Source organism: Biomphalaria glabrata, chromosome 3, assembly GCF_947242115.1.
Source record: "Biomphalaria glabrata chromosome 3, xgBioGlab47.1, whole genome shotgun sequence".
NCBI classification, from domain to species: Eukaryota; Metazoa; Mollusca; class Gastropoda; family Planorbidae; genus Biomphalaria; species Biomphalaria glabrata.
Window position 1 is genome coordinate 16,995,624 of NC_074713.1, and position 22,847 is coordinate 17,018,470.

At 37.6% G+C, this 22,847-nt stretch overlaps 1 protein-coding gene across 1 annotated transcript; it reads right to left on the bottom strand.

The window, feature by feature from the left end:
• Nucleotides 1–3,562: 3,562 nt before the first annotated feature.
• LOC106056946 (S-adenosylmethionine-dependent methyltransferase Rv2258c-like) lies at nucleotides 3,563–9,648 on the bottom strand. The gene is made up of 4 exons (XM_013213898.2): nucleotides 9,259–9,648; nucleotides 8,033–8,238; nucleotides 6,334–6,447; nucleotides 3,563–5,509 (listed from the first exon to the last, which is right to left on the bottom strand). The coding sequence occupies exons 1-4, from the start codon at nucleotides 9,417–9,419 to the stop codon at nucleotides 4,956–4,958; spliced, it is 1,035 nt and encodes a 344-aa protein (XP_013069352.2). The 5' UTR covers nucleotides 9,420–9,648; the 3' UTR covers nucleotides 3,563–4,955.
• Nucleotides 9,649–22,847: the final 13,199 nt, after the last annotated feature.

Here is a 22,847-nt window from a genome sequence, read left to right on the forward strand (position 1 = left end):
TATTAATAAGTTTTATTATTCCGATGGAAAATTAAATTTCTTTGACGATTGTTCGTTTTACATGACAATTCATCAATAAATGCTATCTTAGACATCAGACCCAATGAAATACAATTTACATTCATTTTGTAATAATATTCGAACATTTCCAAGTGTGTTCTTACCAATCCCTTAGTCTGTTCGACCGTTGTGACACTCACATGATCTGTTTTTTTTTGTTAACCATCTTTCTCCATTGCTCTGTCTTTTGCTAGGATTTGAATCTCTTCCATAGGGCCGTCCATTTCTTAATTTGATCCTTCCATCTGTCTACCTCTCTTTTCCCTGGTTCTGTTCCCTGCAGAAAAGTCTTTGCAAGCTCTGAGGATTTCATTTTATGTTCATAGAGTCTTTAAAACTATGTTCACAGCAGAATGTCATCAGGGCTTGTGAAAGGAATGTTTAAAATTGATAACAACATTAGGCTGAATGGGAATAATAATAACAAAGGAAATGGTTTATATATAAAAGAAAGCAAACTAAAAGAGCCTGATGTTTGAACTAAATACAAGTTAAACTAAACATAAGCTACAGACTATGTACCAACAACAATAAATAGCTTCGGACTGTGGGAGTAGTTCTATGAACATTATGTTAATTCCGAACCGAACTATCCATTAGTCTGTTGTACCGTTGGGAAACGGTGCAAGATTTGTCGACCGTCTTTCTCCATTACTCTCTATCTTTTGCCTTAGATAGTACCTCTTTCAATAGCAGGCCCGTCAATTCTTTTATGTTGTCTTCCCATCGCTTTCTCTGTCTGCCTCTTCTTGTTTTTCGTGGAACTGTTCCCTGAAGGAAGGTCTTTGCGAGACCCAAAGCCCTTGTAATATGGCTATAGATTTTTAGCTTGCGTTTTTTTACGATAGCTAGCAGGTCATCGTGGGGTCCAATTGGCTGTAGAAACCCTGTCTCTAAGCTCTTGGTTTTTGATGCAGTCTTTAAATGTCATTTGAGACCGCAACACAACCCAAAGAGATGTTAGTTCACGAAGGGCAAATTTACAGCGACTCCACTCTTATTGTTTTTTTAATAACCCCACTGAAGTCTCTGACAGCTACTTCGTAGTTCTACACTTCAAGCAAAATTATTATTGTTTTGTTTTGGATGTTCCTTCAGATTTGAACACATCTCACTCAAACACAGCTACCATATCTTGAAGAACTTTTTCAAGAATGAGGTTTCTCCAAAACATACTTAAAGACAATATGTACCTATTTAACCACAGTTACATCAGACCTGGAAAAGGTGGTCGGCTCTTCTCCATTAAGGCTAGAACAGAAAGATTTAAAAACTCAATTCTTCCACTTATAGTATAAATGTGTCGTCACCCGGTCACCTAAACTCCCAATTCTTGAAGCGCTGGTTGTTGTATGTGTGCGTTTTGTTGTCTTTGTTGCCTCTATAACAGTATTGCTACAGTCGTCATGCTGAGGTGGACAATTGGAGTCACACTGAGTTCTCATTGGTTTGGACCAATTCAATGATCTAAATCTTAGACCAAGCTTTCCGAAAGACTTCGGGGGGGGGGGGGGGGGGGCGGCGGTCGGAGTAGAATTTCTTAAACGTGTATGTATGTGGTACCATAGAAGTAGGCTACACTTGGCACTTAAAAGTTGCAGAAGTAGGCTACACTTGGCACTTAAAAGTTGTACAAGTAGCCTACACTTGGCACTTAAAAGTTGTAGAGGTAGCCTACACTTGGCACTTAAAAGTTGTACAAGTAGCCTACACTTGGCACTTAAAAGTTGTACAAGTAGCCTACCCTTGGCACTTAAAAGTTGTAGAGGTAGCCTACACTTGGCACTTAAAAGTTGTAGAGGTAGCCTACACTTGGCGCTTAAAAGTTGTACAAGTAGCCTACACTTGGCACTTAAAAGTTGTACAAGTAGCCTACACTTGGCACTTAAAAGTTGTACAAGTAGCCTACCCTTGGCACTTAAAAGTTGTAGAGGTAGCCTACACTTGGCACTTAAAAGTTGTAGAGGTAGCCTACACTTGGCGCTTAAAAGTTGTACAAGTAGCCTACACTTGGCACTTAAAAGTTGTACAAGTAGCCTACACTTGGCACTTAAAAGTTGTACAAGTAGCCTACACTTGGCACTTAAAAGTTGTAGAGGTAGCCTACACTTGGCACTTAAAAGTTGTAGAAGTAGCCTACACTTGGCACTTAAAAGTTGTAGAGGTAGCCTACACTTGGCGCTTAAAAGTTGTACAAGTAGCTTACACTTGGCACTTAAAAGTTGTACAACTAGCCTACCCTTGGCACTTAAAAGTTGTACAAGTAGCTTACACTTGGCACTTAAAAGTTGTACAAGTAGCCTACACTTGGCACTTAAAAGTTGTACAAGTAGCCTACACTTGGCACCTAAAAGTTGTACAAGTAGCCTACACTTGGCACTTAAAAGTTGTAGAGGTAGCCTACACTTGGCGCTTAAAAGTTGTACAAGTAGCTTACACTTGGCACTTAAAAGTTGTACAAGTAGCCTACCCTTGGCACTTAAAAGTTGTACAAGTAGCTTACACTTGGCACTTAAAAGTTGTACAAGTAGCCTACACTTGGCACTTAAAAGTTGTACAAGTAGCCTACACTTGGCACTTAAAAGTTGTACAAGTAGCCTACACTTGGCACTTAAAAGTTGAATAGGTAGCCTACACTTGGCACTTAAAAGTTGTAAAAGTAGCCTACACTTGGCACTTAAAAGTTGGAGAGGTAGCCTACACTTGGCACTTAAAAGTTGTACAAGTAGCCTACGCTTGGCACTTAAAAGTTGTAGAAGTAGCCTACACTTGGCACTTAAAAGTTGTAGAAGTAGCATACACTTGGCACTTAAAAGTTGTAGAAGTAGCCTACACTTGGCACTTAAAAGTTGTACAAGTAGCCTACCCTTGGCACTTAAAAGTTGTACAAGTAGCCTACACTTGGCACTTAAAAGTTGTACAAGTAGCCTACCCTTGGCACTTAAAAGTTGTACAAGTAGCCTACCCTTGGCACTTAAAAGTTGTACAAGTAGCCTACACTTAGACCAGATTCGAGACTAAGCTAGCAATTCATTTTTTACATGTAGGATGGAGTATTGCAACCTGTTTTATGACAGGACTCTTACTGTTGGAGTGCTAAGTGGTGTAGCGTATCTTATTTTATAAAATACAGACGTTACTTCAAGAAAGAAGATGATTACGTTCTACGCTAGTTCCTAGGCCAATCTAGCCATGCATGTTAACCAATGACTTAAATCCTGCCAAGTCATTGGTTTTCCTAGCTGGTTTAGGCAACCCATCCATGCTGTAATAGCACTAGGGAAGAAAGAGCAATTGTATAAATTTGTCCTAGCATATGGAACGAGGAATTCGCTTCTATCTTTGTGTCTTTCTGAAAATTTTATTACGCTTTGTATTTGTATTAGAGTGGTGTGAATGCGCGTTTTAAGGACACTGGCAAACGACAGCGTGTTTTGCTGTAGATTACATGTTCGTATATAATGTTGTGTTCATATATAATAAAAACAATAAACATCACATGTAATGAACATTCTTTAAAATTATTATGTTCATTTTACTATAAAAGAAATGTTTCATTTCAAAAAAATCATTAGAAATACTTCAAGATATTTATGTTTGGTAACATCATAGCTTGCAAAAAAGTAATTGATACGTATTTCACAGTTCTAATGAAGTAAATCAAATATTGAAATAATATCTAATAACTTTTCTGCGGAATACAAATAATGAATAGATAAATAAAACGAATATTCGACTTTGATGAATGTGTGTTTTGAGTGAGTTTACACAAATCATAAAACTTTATATCATTTTTTGAAGAAATAAATAAAACAAGTCAATAAAGCATCAGTCTTAAGTCATACACAAGGAGTGCTAAAGAGGGAAAAAAACACAATAATCTGATCATATGAATAAGAAAATTTGAATAAAATATGACAGTTTGTGTGGAAACACAAACTCAAAATCGGCCCCCGAAGTAATCTACCCAGGCAGGTAAAAAGGCAGGTTTCAATATTTTCAGAAAGAATATCAGAATGAAATTCTATCAAAGGCAAATGACAGAGAAGAATGGAGAAAGAAGGTTGCCAGATCTTGTGTGGTGCCCCAGCGGTCCAGCAGTCCAAGGGATAGGTGAAAGTGAAGTTGGATGTGAACCTGGCCTAACTGATGTATTATAATGAATATCTTATTGATCTAATTGTTTTGTAAAGGGTCAATCTCTTATTCAAAGCCTCTAGAAAAATAAAATTTCCTTTAGTTAAGGTGTACCGTTGATGTTGCCATGCTCCGCAGGTCACGCGATAACATGAAAAACTACTTATTAATTGTTGTTTTAAATTATGATCCACTTATATGCATATTAAAGACATTTTTTCTCTTTAAAAAAAAAGTTAACATTTTGTTTGTAAATATAGTAGTTAGTATGATAGAACTTACGTAACTTAGCAATATAATCATAATAAAATAAATTGACAAAAAATCTAAAACCGTTTGCATAAATGTGTTATAAATATGGTAAATAGTAATCTCCCTTACTAAATAGGCTCTTGTGTTTGTTACTATTAATAGTGAATAGTTGTAAAAGTAGTGTATTTTTATGAAAAAAAACATATTGCATATTTGATTTTAAAAATTAGATATTTCGCTTTCAGCCGTGCATCAGAACTTTGAATGTTCTAAAACATTATGATGTCGGATTTTCATCATTTTTTCTAGTTTACGAAACGAGACAGAAAAAACTAATAGCGTCTTTTCCCCTTTAGGGGACGCTAAAAAATAATGTACAATTTTATTTAAAAAATTGATAAAAATGAAGTTCTGTAGAAATGAAAGAAAATTACGAAACAAAATATACACTACATGACTAGCATACATTTTCCCCGATATAGTAGTATTGGTTCAGCAGTGCTTTTTTACGGCTTGCAAACAAAAATTCTTTGTAATTTGTCTGCTGGGTAATCTTTTACATCTTGAAAACCTGCCGCAGTAGCCAAGTTGATTGCTGTTTGTCGTCCCCAACAAGGACCTAGCGCCATACTGTCCGGGTGTTGATAGCTTTCAGGAATACATAAAAATGACCCTGCGGAATAGAAGCAGGCAACGCTCATATTTCCTTTGTCTTCAATTGGACTTCCAGACGATGCCACGTCTATAAACGTAAACACTCCAGTCCCTGCTTTGAGCAGATTGCAAATTCCTTTCAATGCTTCTAGAGGTTTTGGGAGATCATGAATGACATCCACACAAAAAGCCCAATCGTACTGCTCTGTCAAGTTCTCAGGAAGTGCACAGAGGTCATATAGTTTGTATGAAATGTTGGGGATATGACCCCACCTCTCTCTTTGCAGATCTAACAGTTTTTCCACATTTTCTGAAGTTGTAAAAGTGCTGTTAGGGAACATGGTGGCCAGTTTAGCAATCAGACGACCTCGGCCACTTCCAAACTCAATCACTTGAATTCCAGATTCTGTCAGATCAAACAAGATTTGTTTTGAAATTTAAATTATAAGAAGAACTAGCGTATTATACAAAGGGCTAAATGTTGTTTTTTTTCGCTTAGTGATACCACTGCAGGAGCCAAATATAAATTTAAAAAAAAAGCGATGGGAATGATGTAAGAATGGGGAAATCGAATCTAATTCAAGTGTTATTAAACGATGCCCGCTGCAGGGTACAGCTTTCTTCTCTAGTGCCATTCGAAATTTGTAACGGCTTGTCTAACTCAGACAGGAATCCCAAGTTTAAACATCTATTTAACAAGCACGACTAGATTCACGCATACATATGCATGACATTTATCATCTTCTTTGAAGGAGTGTTTTTAAAGAGAAAAACGAAACGTGGAATGCGTCTATTGATTGGGGGCGGGGGGGGGGGAGTGTCTTGGGATTCACCCCAAATATAATGCAAGAACGTTTAGTATTATACGCCTATTGTGATATGTGGGCACTGCTTGTGTCAATAAATTTGGTGAAGTACTGGGCCACTGATAGCAACCGTGACATGACACGATGATAAAGCCGCTGTAGTTTAATTAGAACAAAAAGTAGCAACTGGTGTGCTGTGCATGTAATATATAGCAATAAGAGCAACAAGTGAAACCAATAGCAACGACTCAATCAACAACAATGGCCGTAAGACGAGCTTAAAAATACTTCGAATTCTAATGCTTTATGCATTGTGTCCCTTTCACCTAGAGTTAAAAGCATGCATTGACTAATGAATGTTCAAATTATGGATCATTGTGACTAAAGTCAACAATAACACATTACTCTTAACCCGTAAACCTACCTAGTTTTTCTTTCAGTTCATCGGTATGCTCAAGGAACAAAGAAGAATAGATGTCAACTCGTGAGACATTCATTTCATCAATGAAGTTATGAACAGTGTCTGTGTACCTTGTGCCTGAAATCACAACAGAAAAAAATCTGGGCATTAAAAAAAAAGCTTTTTTGATTTAAAATATAAGTTTAGATCTACTTTTCATTTGCTAAGGAAGTATTCTATTTCCAAATGTCTCAAGACTTGTCTCAAGACTTGTGTTTTACTCTTTCATCTTATTAAATAATGTTAACTCCTCCACAGTGAGCATCGTAATGTTCTCCGACATAGACTTTTGAATTGAAATGGAACAACAAGCTTTATAACGCCCCCCCCCCAACACAAATACATATTTTTGGCCCTTGAACTCTAGTAGGCCTATCATTTTTCTACCCGGCCATTCCGTCCACAACAGAAAGTTAGCCCTACATATAATCTCTGACGTTTCTTCCGTGTCTTAATTTCTATATCTAAACTCAATATACTCTAAGTTGCTTGATGGCCGGAACCCCCCCCCCCCCCACTTTTTCTTTAGCACACTGCGCATCCTATCGCTCTCCCATTTAGACTTTTGATCCTTGAATTTCCATTTAAGCCTTTCTCTTCCTGTGGAACAGTTTAAAAGGGACATCACTAATCGTAATTTAGTCCCCTCTTAACATGTGGCTTTAAAAACATCTCTTCAGTTAAAGATCAAGTCTTTACATCGGGCCTTTATCTAAAAATACACCTTTATATAGGGGGCCTACTCTTAAACTTTTCCCCCCATTATTTATAGCTCGTGGAGATAAAATAGCCACAAATCCGCGAACTGCAGTCGATTAAACAAAATATCCTCCCCAAAATACACACACCATCGGCTACTACGTATATTATCACATATTGACTTTGTATATACTTGGCCACCAATGCGTCCACATCTCACCAACCTTTTCTTTTAGTAAACGAGGGTTTACGGGCAGCACAGTATCCAATGATGTGTCACTGTCTAGAGAAATAGACAACCGTCTCGGTAAGGCCAACAGCTCTTTTGGCCACCTCCAGTTGAGAGTATGACCGAATAGGTCTCCTTGCCTAGCAACAAAAATCAATGTTTATAAAACGGTAGTTTTTACCACACTTTTTTATGTTTCTGAGACCTAGGTGTTCTATAAAAAGCATCTAAGGCTTCACTAAAGCTTCTATCTAAAGGTGCCTTCACTCCATAAGTAATATACTGCTGGCAAGACTACCTAACAAATAACCATATTCTGCTGAAGGACAGTGTTGACAGTACGCACTACTTATAGACAACTGTACAGAGTTTGACACTAATGCCGCATGGGGGACGACCCCATTCCAAAGTTGTTGTTTTTTAGGCGAAAGTAAAGGAGAACGACGTAACAGAGGTGCCCTTCTCCAGAGCGCTATAAAGATCAACTCGCTCACTGTCATAAAGAAAAGCAGCTGGTGGAAGATGGCCTCTGAAAGGGAGGGTTGTAGAGCTGAGGGACACACATCCAAGGAAAAGCCCCCGCCAAGGACAGGCGCACAAGGCGAAAAGAAAACACAGACCTGCCGTTGATAACGTGTTTTCCCCCCCACATTTTTTTCTACATTAGATGCTATTATGTAATTTCAAAGTTTCATTCTCTTATTCAGTAATAGTTGATAATAATAGTACGATTACCAAGTGGGCCCTCCAACATGAAGCAGGATTTCACTTGTTCATAAATGGGACTAAATACAAGTGGGAATGAAATGAAGCCATAGAGGGGCGATTTCAAGGCTTTCTTATCATCTTCTTCTAAATGAAAAAACAATTGTCCTTTTTCGTTAGTGGTCATGTGAAGCAATTCGGCTGTACCAAGGCTTGAAAGGATTTCTCTAACATATCTGAAATAGATGTAATTACAAATGGTGTGCTTCGTTATTTGTTGTTATATATAGATAATAGAAATCAAAGTTTTAAAGAAGTTATATTTAGGCCTAAATCTACAAAATGTCTTGCGAATGACGGTGGTAAAAATCTGAACACCAAACTAACAAGGTGACAGACCGAAACGAGAAGCCTTTTTAGAAAATTAGAAGATTGCCTTATAGATTGTTTATATTTATAGAAGAAATAATATTTGGTTTTACATATTAAAAGGGTTGTTAATTAATGATTGGTTTGCGTTCTGAATTGTGTTTCAAGTTTTTCTAGCGCCATTCCTGACCACCCAGAAAATTTTTAGAATGAGCCAAGATGCAAGAGGCAGACCTGGGCAATAAAGCGAGAAGCATTCGAGGCATATACGTAGCTAAGTTTGTAATGGGTTTATTTCGTAAGATTTTCTACAATTGTTGATTCAACCATTATAGACCCCTACTCCTTTTTTCCCGGAATCTTATCATACCATTTCACCAAAGTTTCAATCTTCTTGTTGTCTTCATAGTAGGGCCTAATGGCTATGTTTTTAAAAGATTACGAATAAGTGTAGTATAAATTTTGGATTTGTCTGCATTTAAATACATAGATGTGAATATTTTAACACTGACCAATACACACCCTAATTATAACTTTATGTCCGACTCTCGCCAGACTCTCGCTCTGTATCTCTGTTTCTCTTTGTCTCCTCCCCCCATTCTCTTGGTGACTGTCTCTCCATTCCTCTTCCTATAATCCTTTCTCTCTCCCTCTCTTCTTCCACTCCCTTCCTCCTTCTATCTTTTTTCATCAACACGGTAGACATTTTTTTTCACTTATTAAATACATTGTAGAAATAATACTAGATATATACATTATTAAGCAGTCATTAGTAATTTAGCTCTTTATAATAGGTTATATTTTTAGTGGTATTAGTAGATCTAGTAGTAGTAGATTAATAGGCCAGGTAGATACAGTTATTTGTATTAAGTTAAATACCTGCTTACCGTTCTTTTAAACTTTTATTGTCTGCTATTTCCTGTGATGTCAAAGGTCTCTCCGAATCCATTAGAGCTTGCAAAATACCTGTATCTTTAGCCATAGACACACCAAAAGCCACACAAGCAGAATTCAAAACATTTGTAAGTCTTTCTGTCACTGAGGCCATTTTAGATGTTATTGTCTAGTAATAGATCTAGCTAGAGTAATATTACTGCAGAAGCTCTGTTAAAAATAAAACTAAGCAACGAACATTAGCCCATTTATGTCAACAAAGATATATGACCGACAAAAACAAAACACATATTCCTAGGAGGAAAAAACCCATTAGAACCCAGATTCATTTTTGACACATGTAAGTACAACCGAGATCAATCGTGATATTAGGCCTGAACACTGACCTGCAAGGTCGCGACCCGTGGGCAGCATAGCTTGGTGCACGTCGTACAGACCTGTGACGTGGCAACAAGATATTGGTTTAAGTTAAGCTGCCCACAAGTTGCGACGTTGCAGATCAGTGTTGAGGCCTTCTGTAACGAATGGCCTCACAACTAGCAGCGATGTCTGCTCTTTTTTTCAGCTGGGGGTGGGGGGGAGGGCCTTACCAATTTGCTTTTAACACATGTCACGGGTAGCATTACCACAGAAGAAAAAAAAAAGGACGTTCGTATCAACTAAGGGGATAAGGAGTAATGAGGAAACGAAGTCTCTTAAATTATGTTTTTTAAACACTGATAACAATGTCGTTTTTACTTTTCCAAGTTGAGTAACACTGCCCTGAACCATTAATGTTTCCCAAACCAACAATAAGATAAGGCAAAGAAAAATATTTTTACAGTGCACAATTTTAATAGATATAATAGTTGTTCTATTTAATAAGCAAATTATATTCAGCTAGTCAAAGTAACTGACCTGTGATATTTACATTTATTTTTTTAAGTCAGAGTATTGGTGAAGAAATTTGCAATTTTCTAAGAATTAATCTGATTAATCTATTATTATTAGCCTGAAGATTAGACTACTGTTAATAAATGAATATTTCATTGATTGTAGAATACCTCTTCTCTTATTTTAGTTTTTGTCCATGCTGTTTTTGGTACCGGTAGTGTGATACTGTCATTTTAAAAATATACTAGCCATATATTACTCGTGACTCGCGGGTCTTAATTTGCGTATCACTGTCAATATAGTCACTGAGAATGTTTTGGAAACAATTAAACGAAATAATAATGTTATAAGAAAGCGAATGTGTGAATGTAAAATTAGTATGAATGGAGCTATCAAAATAGCTAATCGACCTAAATCCATTTATTACATAAAAACGTTTGCTTGTAGGCCTACATATATTTAGATCTAGATCTGGAGCACTGGCGGATCCAGGGGGGGGGGCGGTAGCCCCCCCCCACTCGGCCGACCCCCCCCCCCCCCGAAGGGGGGGGGGCGGACGAATTTTAGTATAGAATACTAATTATTTATATTTCAACCTATTTTTTTATTATTTCGCCCCCTCCTCTAGTATGTTGACCGATTTGGTGGGGTCGGGAGGGGGCAATGGTATCAATCCCGCCCCCCCCCATACACTTTCGAGTGGGGGGGGCGGTCCAATTTATTTGTAGAAATCACAGCTTGCTAACAGAATCAATTAAATATCTATATGATTAAAACTTGTTATTGATATTTTAACCGATCTTTATATTATGTCGTTCCCTGTTTACCGTTTGGGGGGGGGGGGCGAATACCTCTACTGCCCTTCCCACCAAAACCATTTGAGTGGGGGGGGGAGGTCCTACTTTTATGGAGAAATCATAGTTTGTGAACAAAATTAGTTGAATTAATCTATAAATTTTATATTATGTCGCTCCCTTTCTGGTATCTTGGTCGATTCGGTGGGGTTGGGGGGAGGGCGATTGCAAGTACTGCCCTTCCCACTCTAGCCCTCTGAGTGGGGGGGGGGGCGGTCCTATTTTTATGGAGAATCATAGTTTGTGAACAAAATTAGTTGAATATCTATATAATATAAACTACGTATTGATATGTGAACCCATTGTATATTATGTCGTACCATACTCTAATCTCAAATTTTATCATTAGTAAATTTAAATGAAAAAAAGTTGCAATAGGTGGGAAGGGCGATATATGCAATTGCATTTCCCCCATCGGACAAACCAATACTTTTTCTTTTAGTATTATAGTTTGGAAATTACAAAATGTAAAAAATCTGCCACTAATATAATTTATATATACTATAAATTAAATTCTTATATCGAGTCGCCCTACTTTTTTTTTTTATTCTTTAATGCCAAATGCAATCTTTAGCAGAAATTATTAAAGGAGCGAGGATTAATCGTTTTCATTCTACCGCCCCTCCCATTTCCAGAGTTTATGTAATTTCAAATGAATTTATCATAATTATTTTAAGAAAGACTTCTCTTATCTTATATAATACAGACGTTACTTCAAAAAAGAAGACTTTGCATTGGAAAAGTTAGAATTCAAACTGAATTTATTTTTCAGTATAAGAATCATGATTGAGATGAGTTCTAAACCGAAAAAAATACATTTATAGTCGCCTTTTCCCAACCTTTACTCAATCGGATATTTTTCTAGTTAAATAAATTTGGGACTATAACTCACAACTTATACGACAATGTTATTGAATATTATTTATCGAATAATTTTTTTTTCGGCGGCGATCCTCAATAGCAAAATCTAAATATGTGGGGTATCTTATCTTTTCAAGGAACAAATCGGTTTTATTTGCAATGTTTTAAGGGCTTATAAATTCATATTAGAATATCTTTCAAGTACAATATTATTCAAAAGGTCCTTTTTTTAAATATTATGAATAATGAGCTTTAGGTCAGGAGAATGCGTTTCTGCAGTGAAGAATGCAAGAAAACTCTTTTGTCGTCGGGGCTTCGCCCCGAACTCCATTGATGAATAATAAGCGTAGATGTCAGGAGAATGCGTTTCTGCAGTGTAGAATACAAGAAAATGCTTTTGTCGTCGGGGCTTCGCCCCGAACTTCATTGATGAATGATGAGCTGTAGATGTCAGGAGAATGCGTTTCTGCAGTGAAGAATGCAAGAAAATGCTTTTGGCGTCGGGGCTTCGCCCCATAACTTCATTGATGAATGATGAGCTGTAGATGTCAGGAGAATGCGTTTCTGCAGTGAAGAATGCAAGAAAATGCTTTTGGCGTCGGGGCTTCGCCCCATAACTTCATTGATGAATGATGAGCTGTAGATGTCAGGAGAATGCGTTTCTGCAGTGAAGAATGCAAGAAAATGCTTTTGGCGTCGGGGCTTCGCCCCATAACTTCATTGATGAATGATGAGCTGTAGATGTCAGGAGAATGCGTTTCTGCAGTGAAGAATGCAAGAAAATGCTTTTGGCGTCGGGGCTTCGCCCCATAACTTCATTGATGAATGATGAGCTGTAGATGTCAGGAGAATGCGTTTCTGCAGTGAAGAATGCAAGAAAACGCTTTTGTCGTCGGGGCTTCGCCCCGAACTCCATTGATGAATAATAAGCGTAGATGTCAGGAGAATGCGTTTCTGCAGTAAAGAATACAAGAAAATGCTTTTAGCGTCGGGGCTTCGCCCCGAACTTAATTGATGAATAATAAGCTTTAGATGTCAGGAGAATGCGTTTCTGCAGTGTAGAATACAAGAATATGCTTTTGTCGTCGGGGCTTTGCCCCAAACCCCACTAGGGGTTGAGGAATGCTGCTTATATATATATATATATATATATATATATATATATATATATATATATTTATTTATATATATATATATATATGTGTGTGTGTGTGTGTGTATGTGTGTGTGTTCTGTACACACGTTTATGCATAGGGTTAGGGTTTACTGGGCGTTAGGGTTAGGGTTTGGAAAAAAATCGCCCCCCCCCCCCACTCCAAAGTTCTGGATCCGCTAGTGATCTGGAGTCTAGATACTATTATAATAGATGGAGACCTATTATTATAAGAGTGAATTCAAGGGCTCGAGAATCGAGAAGCTTATTGATTATTGAATGTTAGTATATAGAGCCTCTGTAGCCTGCCCAATCATACAAACAGATGTATTAAAAATAATAACCAAAAATTTCGTTTTGGGTTGCCTCTTGTACTCTTGTTAGAAGGAATGATTCGAGTCTGTGACGACAAGCCAAAATGGCGCATTGTTTTGTTTCACGTTTTGTATGTTCCTTCAGAATTGGTGATTATATCCTAGCCCAAACCTCAAGCAGGACGTCGGATGATGACCGTGGGCGAGGTTCGAACCCGGGACCATCGAGATGACAGCTCAGAGCGCATACCACACGACCAGGCTTCTTCTAGGTTGTAGCCTCGTTAAAATCTATTTATAAAAGCGTCTACATGTTATTAATAGTTAATAGACATAAATATATAAATAAATAAATATAAATATATAGCTTACATATATATAACATTTTATTGTATTATGTACATTACATAAAGATGTGGACCTATTTAGGTAAAAAGATCTAACAGTCGACGTTAGCTCAGTGGGAAAAAAAATATTTTTTAGAGGAATGTACCAGAATTTAGTGAGAAAATACCCAGCAATGGTATCTCTGATCGAACAATAAATGTGGCAACAGTTGTGCTGCGTAAACGTCCTAGAACCAGACTCCTTCACATTTTTGATTGGTGCATTGGTCACGTAATTAGGTCAGTTGTTAAATGTTACAACGACCTAATCTACTTTACCTCGCTCTGACTGTGAGAGAGTGCAGTCCATATGGGATGCAGTAATGTAGTTTAGAATAATATTTTTCCCCTTCTTCGAGAAAGAAGGCGTAGATTAAATCAGTTTTTTAAAAAGATTTCAAACTAGGTTATTGTTAATTTTCATATGGCTCCGATCAAATCAAGATCTATTATTATTATTAGGCCTATTATTATTATGTTAGAAACATTCTCTGGCGCTATTATTAGTATTATTATTAGGCCTATTATTATTATGTTAGAAACATTCTCTGGCGCTATTATTAGTATTATTATTAGGCCTATTATTATTATTAAGACATGTTTTAAAAATAAGATCAAAACTCCGTACCTCTTTCAACGATCAATTTTCTTTCCTTAGCTAATAGGCCTACGACTCTAAATTGACTTAGGTCGTCATAACCGAGTTGCGAAACTAATCCGCCAGAAACTGGCCCAGACACATCATCTGATTAACGCCTCGATCCTTACTACAAATAATCACCACAGAAGGTCATAGAGTCAACCAACTTCCTAAACTATTCTGCAAGTTCTCTTATTGTGTTCTTATACATAGAGACAACCAACTTCCTAAACTATTCTGCGAATTCTCTTATTGTGTTCTTATACATAGAGACAACCAACTTCTTAAACTATTCTGCGAGTTCTCTTATTATGTTCTTATACATAGAGACAACCAACTTCTTAAACTATTCTGCGAGTTCTCTTATTGTGTTCTTATACATAGAGACAACCAACTTCTTAAACTATTCTGCGAGTTCTGTTATTGTGTTCTTATACATAGAGACAACCAACTTCCTAAACTATTCTGCAAGTTCTCTTATTGTGTTCTTATACATAGAGACAACCAACTTCCTAAACAATTCTGCAAGTTCTCTTATTGTGTTCTTATAAATAGAGACAACCAACTTCTTAAATTATTCTGCGAGTTCTCTTATTGTGTTCTTATACATAGAGACAACCAACTTCCTAAACTATTCTGCGAGTTCTGTTATTGTGTTCTTATACATAGAGACAACCAACTTCCTAAACTATTCTGCGAGTTCTGTTATTGTGTTCTTATACATAGAGACAACCAACTTCCTAAACTATTCTGCGAGTTCTGTTATTGTGTTCTTATACATAGAGACAACCAACTTCCTAAACTATTCTGCAAGTTCTCTTATTGTGTTCTTATACATAAAGACAACCAACTTCCTAAACTATTCTGCGAGTTCTCTTATTGTGTTCTTATACATAGAGACAACCAACTTCCTAAACTATTCTGCGAGTTCTGTTATTGTGTTCTTATACATAGAGACAACCAACTTCCTAAACTATTCTGCGAGTTCTGTTATTGTGTTCTTATACATAGAGACAACCAACTTCCTAAACTATTCTGCAAGTTCTCTTATTGTGTTCTTATACATAAAGACAACCAACTTCCTAAACTATTCTGCGAGTTCTGTTATTGTGTTCTTATACATAGAGACAAATAACTTCCTAAACTATTCTGCGAGTTCTCTTATTGTGTTCTTATACATAGAGACAACCAACTTCCTAAACTATTCTGCGAGTTCTATTATTGTGTTCTTATACATAGAGACAACCAACTTCCTAAACTATTCTGCGAGTTCTCTTATTGTGTACTTATACATAGAGACAACCAACTTCCTAAACTATTCTGCGAGTTCTCTTATTGTGTTCTTATACATAGAGACAACCAACTTCCTAAACTATTCTGCGAGTTCTCTTATTGTGTTCTTATACATAGAGACAACCAACTTCCTAAACTATTCTGCAAGTTCTCTTATTGTGTTCTTATACATAGAGACAACCAACTTCCTAAACTATTCTGCGAGTTCTGTTATTGTGTTCTTATACATAGTGACAACCAACTTCCTAAACTATTCTGCGAGTTCTCTTATTGTGTTCTTATACATAAAGACAACCAACTTCCTAAACTATTCTGCGAGTTCTGTTATTGTGTTCTTATACATAGAGACAAATAACTTCCTAAACTATTCTGCGAGTTCTCTTATTGTGTTCTTATACATAGAGACAACCAACTTCCTAAACTATTCTGCGAGTTCTCTTATTGTGTTCTTATACATAGAGACAACCAACTTCCTAAACTATTCTGCAAGTTCTCTTATTGTGTTCTTATACATAGAGACAACCAACTTCCTAAACTATTCTGCGAGTTCTCTTATTGTGTACTTATACATAGAGACAACCAACTTCCTAAACTATTCTGCGAGTTCTCTTATTGTGTTCTTATACATAGAGACAACCAACTTCCTAAACTATTCTGCGAGTTCTCTTATTGTGTTCTTATACATAGAGACAACCAACTTCTTAAACTATTCTGCGAGTTCTGTTATTGTGTTCTTATACATAGAGACAACCAACTTCCTAAACTATTCTGCAAGTTCTCTTATTGTGTTCTTATACATAGAGACAACCAACTTCCTAAACAATTCTGCAAGTTCTCTTATTGTGTTCTTATAAATAGAGACAACCAACTTCTTAAATTATTCTGCGAGTTCTCTTATTGTGTTCTTATACATAGAGACAACCAACTTCTTAAACTATTCTGCGAGTTCTCTTATTGTGTTCTTATACATAGAGACAACCAACTTCCTAAACTATTCTGCGAGTTCTCTTATTGTGTTCTTATACATAGAGACAACCAACTTCCTAAACTATTCTGCGAGTTCTCTTAATGTGTTCTTATATTTTATCCTTGACCAAAGAGCAAAGACAAGTTTAATTGTATAACAGCTTATAATCACCAGTCCATTCATATAATATTATAAACAACTCTTTTCTTCATTCTTCAACTGTCTTTACAAATCTCTAAGATAGAAGCCTTTAAATACATTTTAGGTCGAAGTGTTCATTAGCATATTTACTCGCTCAACTCACAAAGGCAAGTAAAAAAACAACAACATTTTTATTGTTGATGCTAACAAGCAAACAGCGTCAGACCGAGGCCAATCGTTATAGATCGAAGGCCTGTTCGAACACTGACCAACAACGTCGCAATCTGTGGGCTATTTAGACCAAAGAGTTCGTTGCCACGTCACAGGTCCGACTAAACATGGACCCACCCGTATTAAGTTACTCCCATGCACATACGACGACAACCCTCCCCCCCACCCCCCAAAAAAAAAAAAAAAACAATCCATATAAAACTTAATTGCACTTTTCAAATTTCTAAAACCTACTATACTGAGATAGATCTATTTAGTCTGAAGATGATAAAAATATGAAAACCTAAGCTTGGAGATTAATTGACTAGATCTTTATATGGAACAACTCTACAGTGATTCCTCGCCACTTCGCTCTTCACCCACTAGCCGCCTAGCAGATCCAGAACTTTTGAGGTGGGGGGGGGGACTTTTTTTTCCAAACTCTAACCCTAACGCCCAGTAAACCCTAACCCTATGTATATATATATAGCCTATATTAATCTTCGGACTCGAAGACAAGCGTCTTCTTGCATTCTTCGATGCCAGAAAGGCATTTTCTGACATCCACAGCTAATTATTCATCCTATTTAAAAAGCAGGTCAAATTGAGTACGTGAGGGCAATGGCCGATACTGAAGTGTGAGTGACAAGTATTGTAAGTATTATCTTTATTACGTGTATTTATCGTAATATTATGTTCATGTTAGCAGAAGCGGTCTGTTTGCTGTACTAGAGAGAATCGGCTGTCCAAATAAGTTAAGAAAACTAGTGTCAGCTTTTCACGAAAATATGCAGGGCACCGTTCAGTTTGAAAGTTCTTCCTCCAGGCCATTCTCCATTAAGAGCGGTGTAAAACAAGGATGTGTACTGGCCCCTACACTATTTGGCATCTTCTTCTCAGTCGTACTATCCAGTGCTTTTAAATCCCTGGAAGACGGAATATACATCCATAGCAGATCCGATGGAAGGCTCTTTAACCTGGCACGTCTTAAAGCCAAAACGAAAAGGCGTCGTATCTTGATAAGGGAGCTGCTGTTTGCCGATGACGCGGCACTCGTATCTCACTCACAAGGAGGTCTACAGAAGCTAGTGAACGCCTTAGCAGCTGCTTGTCAAGAGTTTAGCCTTACTATAAGTCTCTCCAAGACCGAAATCCTGGCACAAGACGTTGCAGAAATACCTATAATACAAATTGGGAACCACACCCTTTCAGTGGTGCAGGAATTTACCTACTTGGGTTCAACAATTGTCAGTAACCTAGACTTAGACATCGAGCTGACAAAAAGGATAGGAAAAGCTACCACAGCATTGGCAAAACTCTCCAAGCGCGTCTGGGAAAATGGTAAATTGACCACAGCGACCAAAATCCTAGTCTACAACGCCTGTGTTGTGAGCACTCTCCTTTATGGCAGTGAAAGCTGGTCAACATACATGTACCAAGAGCACAGATTGAATAGTTTCCACTTGCGCTGCCTGAGACGCATAATGGGCATCTCTTGGAGGGACCATGTCTCCAATCAGGAAGTTTTGAGATTGGCCAATATGAACAGCATGTATGCTCTCCTGACACAAAGGAGATTACGCTGGCTCGGACATGTCACCCGCATGCCAGATGGTAGAATCCCGAAAGATATCTTATATGCTGAGCTTGTGGAAGGAGTCAGACCCAAGGGCCGCCCAAGACTAACATATAGAGATGTCTGCAAGCGAGACATGAGAGCCTCAGGCATCAGTGAAAGTATGTGGGAAAACATAACCAAAGACCGGAGTGCATGGAGACAGACTGTGCGTGCTGGGACAACCCTTGCTGAGAACAAAAGAATTGAAGCGGCTTTAATCAAGAGGGAAAAAAAGAAAGCTGCCCTGTCTGCTAGCCCTAAATCAGAGGCATACAAATGTACGAATTGTGGCAAAGTCTGCCGTTCTAGAATTGGCTTGATTAGCCACACCAGATTCTGCCCCGTCTCAAGATTAAGCCAAAACCAGTGACTCACTTGGGCGCATCCATTGCCTTTCGAGACAAAAGGAGCCATATATATTATGTTCATGTTAAGCTAGGCCTCTTGTAGTAAGCTTTCTTTTTTAGCGGCCCCCGAAAGGGGAAAAGACGCAATTAGTTTTGTGTGAAATGTCTGTCCGTCTGTCCCGTTTAGATCTCGTAAACTAGAAAAGATATTGAAAATCCGACATCACAATATTTTAGACCATTCAAAGTTCTGATGCAACGGCTACTTTTTTTTTCTGAAAGCGAAAAATCTAATTTTTAAAATCAGTTATGCAAGCAGTTTTTTAAAGAGAAAAAGCTAATAAGTATGCATTATAAGTAAGACCCAATTTAAAATGAATATTAATCGAATAAGAGATTGAGCCTTTTTCAAGACAATAACACACACAGAGGGTTATAATTTTGAACAATAATATTTAAAAAGAATCATATATAAATTATTAATTTTGTTCAATTCGCCTGTTTGTAACTTCGTTTTGTTAGGGTCTATCGCCAATACCACCTGGTAGGCCTACAATCCTCTTTCATTTTAGGCATACATTAACTAATGATTTATTTGAGATTAGAGTGTGGAGTGGCATAATAAACAACTGGGTTCAAATATCAATAAGTAGCTTATATTATAAAGATTCTCAATTTAGTTCACACACTATGATAACTGCTTAAAAATTGGACCGCCCCCCCCCATCAAAAGTCTAGAGTGGGGAGCCTAGTAGATGCAATCGCCCCCCCCCCCACTCCACACCGCCACAGAATCGGCTAAGATACAAGAAGGGGAACGAAATAATATGAAAATATATATATATATATATATCAATAAATAGCTTTTATCATATAGATATGTCATTAATTATGTTAACAACCTTTGATTTCTGCACACAAAAAAAAAGGACCGCCCCTCCCATTCGAAAGTTAAGGGTCGGGGGGGGCGGAATTAATGCAATCGTCACACCCCACCCCACCAAACCGGCCAACATACTAGAGGGAGGAGGCGATATAATCCAAAAGTAGGTTAAAATATAAATAATTAGTATCTATTATTAACATAAGTATATAATTCGTAAATAAATTGTGTGATTTCTCTACTAATATTCGACCGCTCCTACTGCCTCCCCCCCCCCGTCAGTGTCTTCACCTTTTCACCTTACGTGGCTTCACTCTTTCGAGGGTTTATATCATTTGATACATATTGACACGTATGACAGAAAAAGATTTCTAGCCTATATTGTTTACGTGGTAATTAAAGCTTTCATCAATGCTTGTCATCAAACATAGACCTACGTTGACCTTTTTTTTTTTTTTTTTAGAAATTTCTGATCGCGGAAATTCTGTATCAACAATAACCGAAGTAATTTCTCTTGTTTCTAGTATAATATTAGCTATATCTTAGGTCTATAAAATGATTTTAACTTTTTTCAAAGCTTCCATTGATGATAAAAAATTAATTTGGGATGCTGCAACAATTCACTCACGATGTTGTTTTGATTGAATATATCTTACCTTATCTTATAAAACAAAAAGAGATGATTACGTGCTACGCGTGTCCCTAGGTCAATCTTGTCATGCATGTTAATGAATGACTTCAATTCTGCCAAGTCATTAGGTTTCCTGGCTGACTCAGGTGACCCATTACATGCTCCAATAGCACTATTAGGTAAGAAGGAGCATTTGGTAAAAGTTCTTCGGGGCTCGCAAATACCTTCCTTCAGTGAACAGTACCGGGAAAAGAAGAAGAGGCAGACAAAGAAAGCGAAGGGAAGACAATATAAAAGAATAGACGGTCCTGCCATTGAAAGAGGTTCTAACTAAGGCAAAATACAGAGAGGAATGGAGAAAGACGGTCGACAAATCTTGCAATGTGCCCCAATGGTCCAACAGACTAAGGGATTAGGCCTATCAATATATCGTCTTCCATGACGTCATCACCTATCTCCAGCAATGTAGGCCTATCAAATGTCATAAATTTCACCTATTTGTGTTTTAAAATGAATTTTAAATTCCATTCTACTTTCCCATCGTTGTTCAGGTTAAGTTTTAAAGGGAATTTTGTTTCTTTGTAATCAGAACTTTTCAGCTAGAATTGAATGCAGAAAAAAAAAACACATTTCTGTGCTTAGATCCTAGCAAAGTAGCAAAAAAAAAAAAATAAAAATTTTTCCATTCGATTGGTATTTTAATAGTTTGAAATGATTAGGCCAAACTCATGTTTATAACCTAACTACGATTAAAGATTAAAGTTAAGACAGTGATCCAAAAAGGGAATAAAAACGTCTTAGGATTTAAATCCAAATTTTAATAGCTGCCCCTAATTTGACAGCCTGCGTGCAATGCTCATATTGTACAATAGGTCGCGTTGGCCTTGTCTTAGTAATTAAGAAGTCATTAATTTATCTTGCACCACCTGTAGACAACTGACAAAGTTTGAAATGATGATTCGATGCAGAGGCATGGTGCGCAAAACGTGCGCCCGGAGCAAGGTACATTATTGGCGCCCCCTCTCCCATTTACCATGGACATGACAGAAATAAAGGTGCTTGTGGCGCCCCCCCCCCCGAGGGTGGCGCCCGGGGCATCGTGTCCCCTCTCACTACGCCTCTGATTTGAGGTTGATCAGTGCTGAGAAAAAAATGGGGGTTAACTATTACGGAATCATATTGAGCAGACGAGGTCATTGATATTTAGCCTAGCTCTAATAGTAGGCTACACAAAGACCCATAATCTAGATCTATGTATGCCTAAGATTTTTTTTTTTTTTAATATAGATCCGCTCGAGACTTAATAACATTTCTCAACAAAATTTAACTCACTACTATAACACATCCTTTCATTCTCACATTCTGGAGTCGTCTGTCCTAAGACCAAGTGACGACAATGCCACTTAAAATTATATGTTGCATCATTCAGAACCAATCGCTAACCTCTTCCCACCGTCACCATATATAAACAAACACACAAACAATTAAACTCCGTAAGGGTGTCCCTATATGAATTTCGACTTGAACAGAAAGGAAAACCAAGTCAAGGCCTACTGTATACTGGGGTTGATTAACAGAATCAGTGAGAATCTTGCGGAATGACAACTATTGACAACACTACGAGAGTCGACAGGAATCGTGCTGATGTCAGTTTCTGAGAAGGCAGCTGGATTCGCGCTTAAGTAAAATCACTACCCCTTTAACACAGGAGTTTGCTAGACAGTCAATATGAAAAATTATCAAGAAGAAAACGTCGGAAAATGGTTACTTTAAAGTTATTAGTTAGATTTAGAAAGATTTTAAAATAAAAGATTGACACTGATCGAATTTTTTATGAAAGCGGGACATTAGCCGTCCCGCCCGGAATTTTATGAAAAGCGTGACAGACGGCCCGAAGCGGCGCTGTCACGACTAAGTCAGTACGTCTTGTCACCTTAACTAAGTTAAGGATGGTTGCCTGATCGTGTGGTTTGCGCGCTGGACTGTCGTTCGGACTTACCGATGGTCCCGGGTTCAAACTCTGCCCGTTCCCATCCCCAGACGTAAGCGTCTAAAGGAACATCCGAAACATGTAAAACAACTGTGCGTACCAAACTACAAGGCTGCCATATTTTCTTTTGTTTAGTCTTCGTGCATCAAAGACACCACGGCAAAAATAATAGTTAATTCATGTTAAGACATTTTGTTTGTAAAATGTTTTACATGTTTCGGATGTCCCTTCAGAGTTGAAGATAGTTTACTTCCTAGTCCAAACCTCCCGCAGGACGACGGGGGATGGGAGCGGGCAGGATTTGAACCCTCGACAAATCCGAACGACAGTCCAGCGCGCAAACCTCACGACCAGGCAGCCATTCCCGTTCGAGGAGTTATATTTTGAAGCCTTTATATTCTCCCTATATTTCCATTTTACT

Bases quoted from the DNA above. Each gene is read 5' to 3' on its own strand.
- LOC106056946 (XM_013213898.2), bottom strand. From the start codon at position 9,419: ATGGCCTCAGTGACAGAAAGACTTACAAATGTTTTGAATTCTGCTTGT. The intron at 6,448-8,032 runs GTAATCGTACTA...TTGTGATTTCAG, and splicing joins CATGTTGGAGGGCCCACTTG to GCACAAGGTACACAGACACT. The intron at 5,510-6,333 runs GTAGGTTTACGG...TTGATCTGACAG, and splicing joins TGAACTGAAAGAAAAACTAG to AATCTGGAATTCAAGTGATT.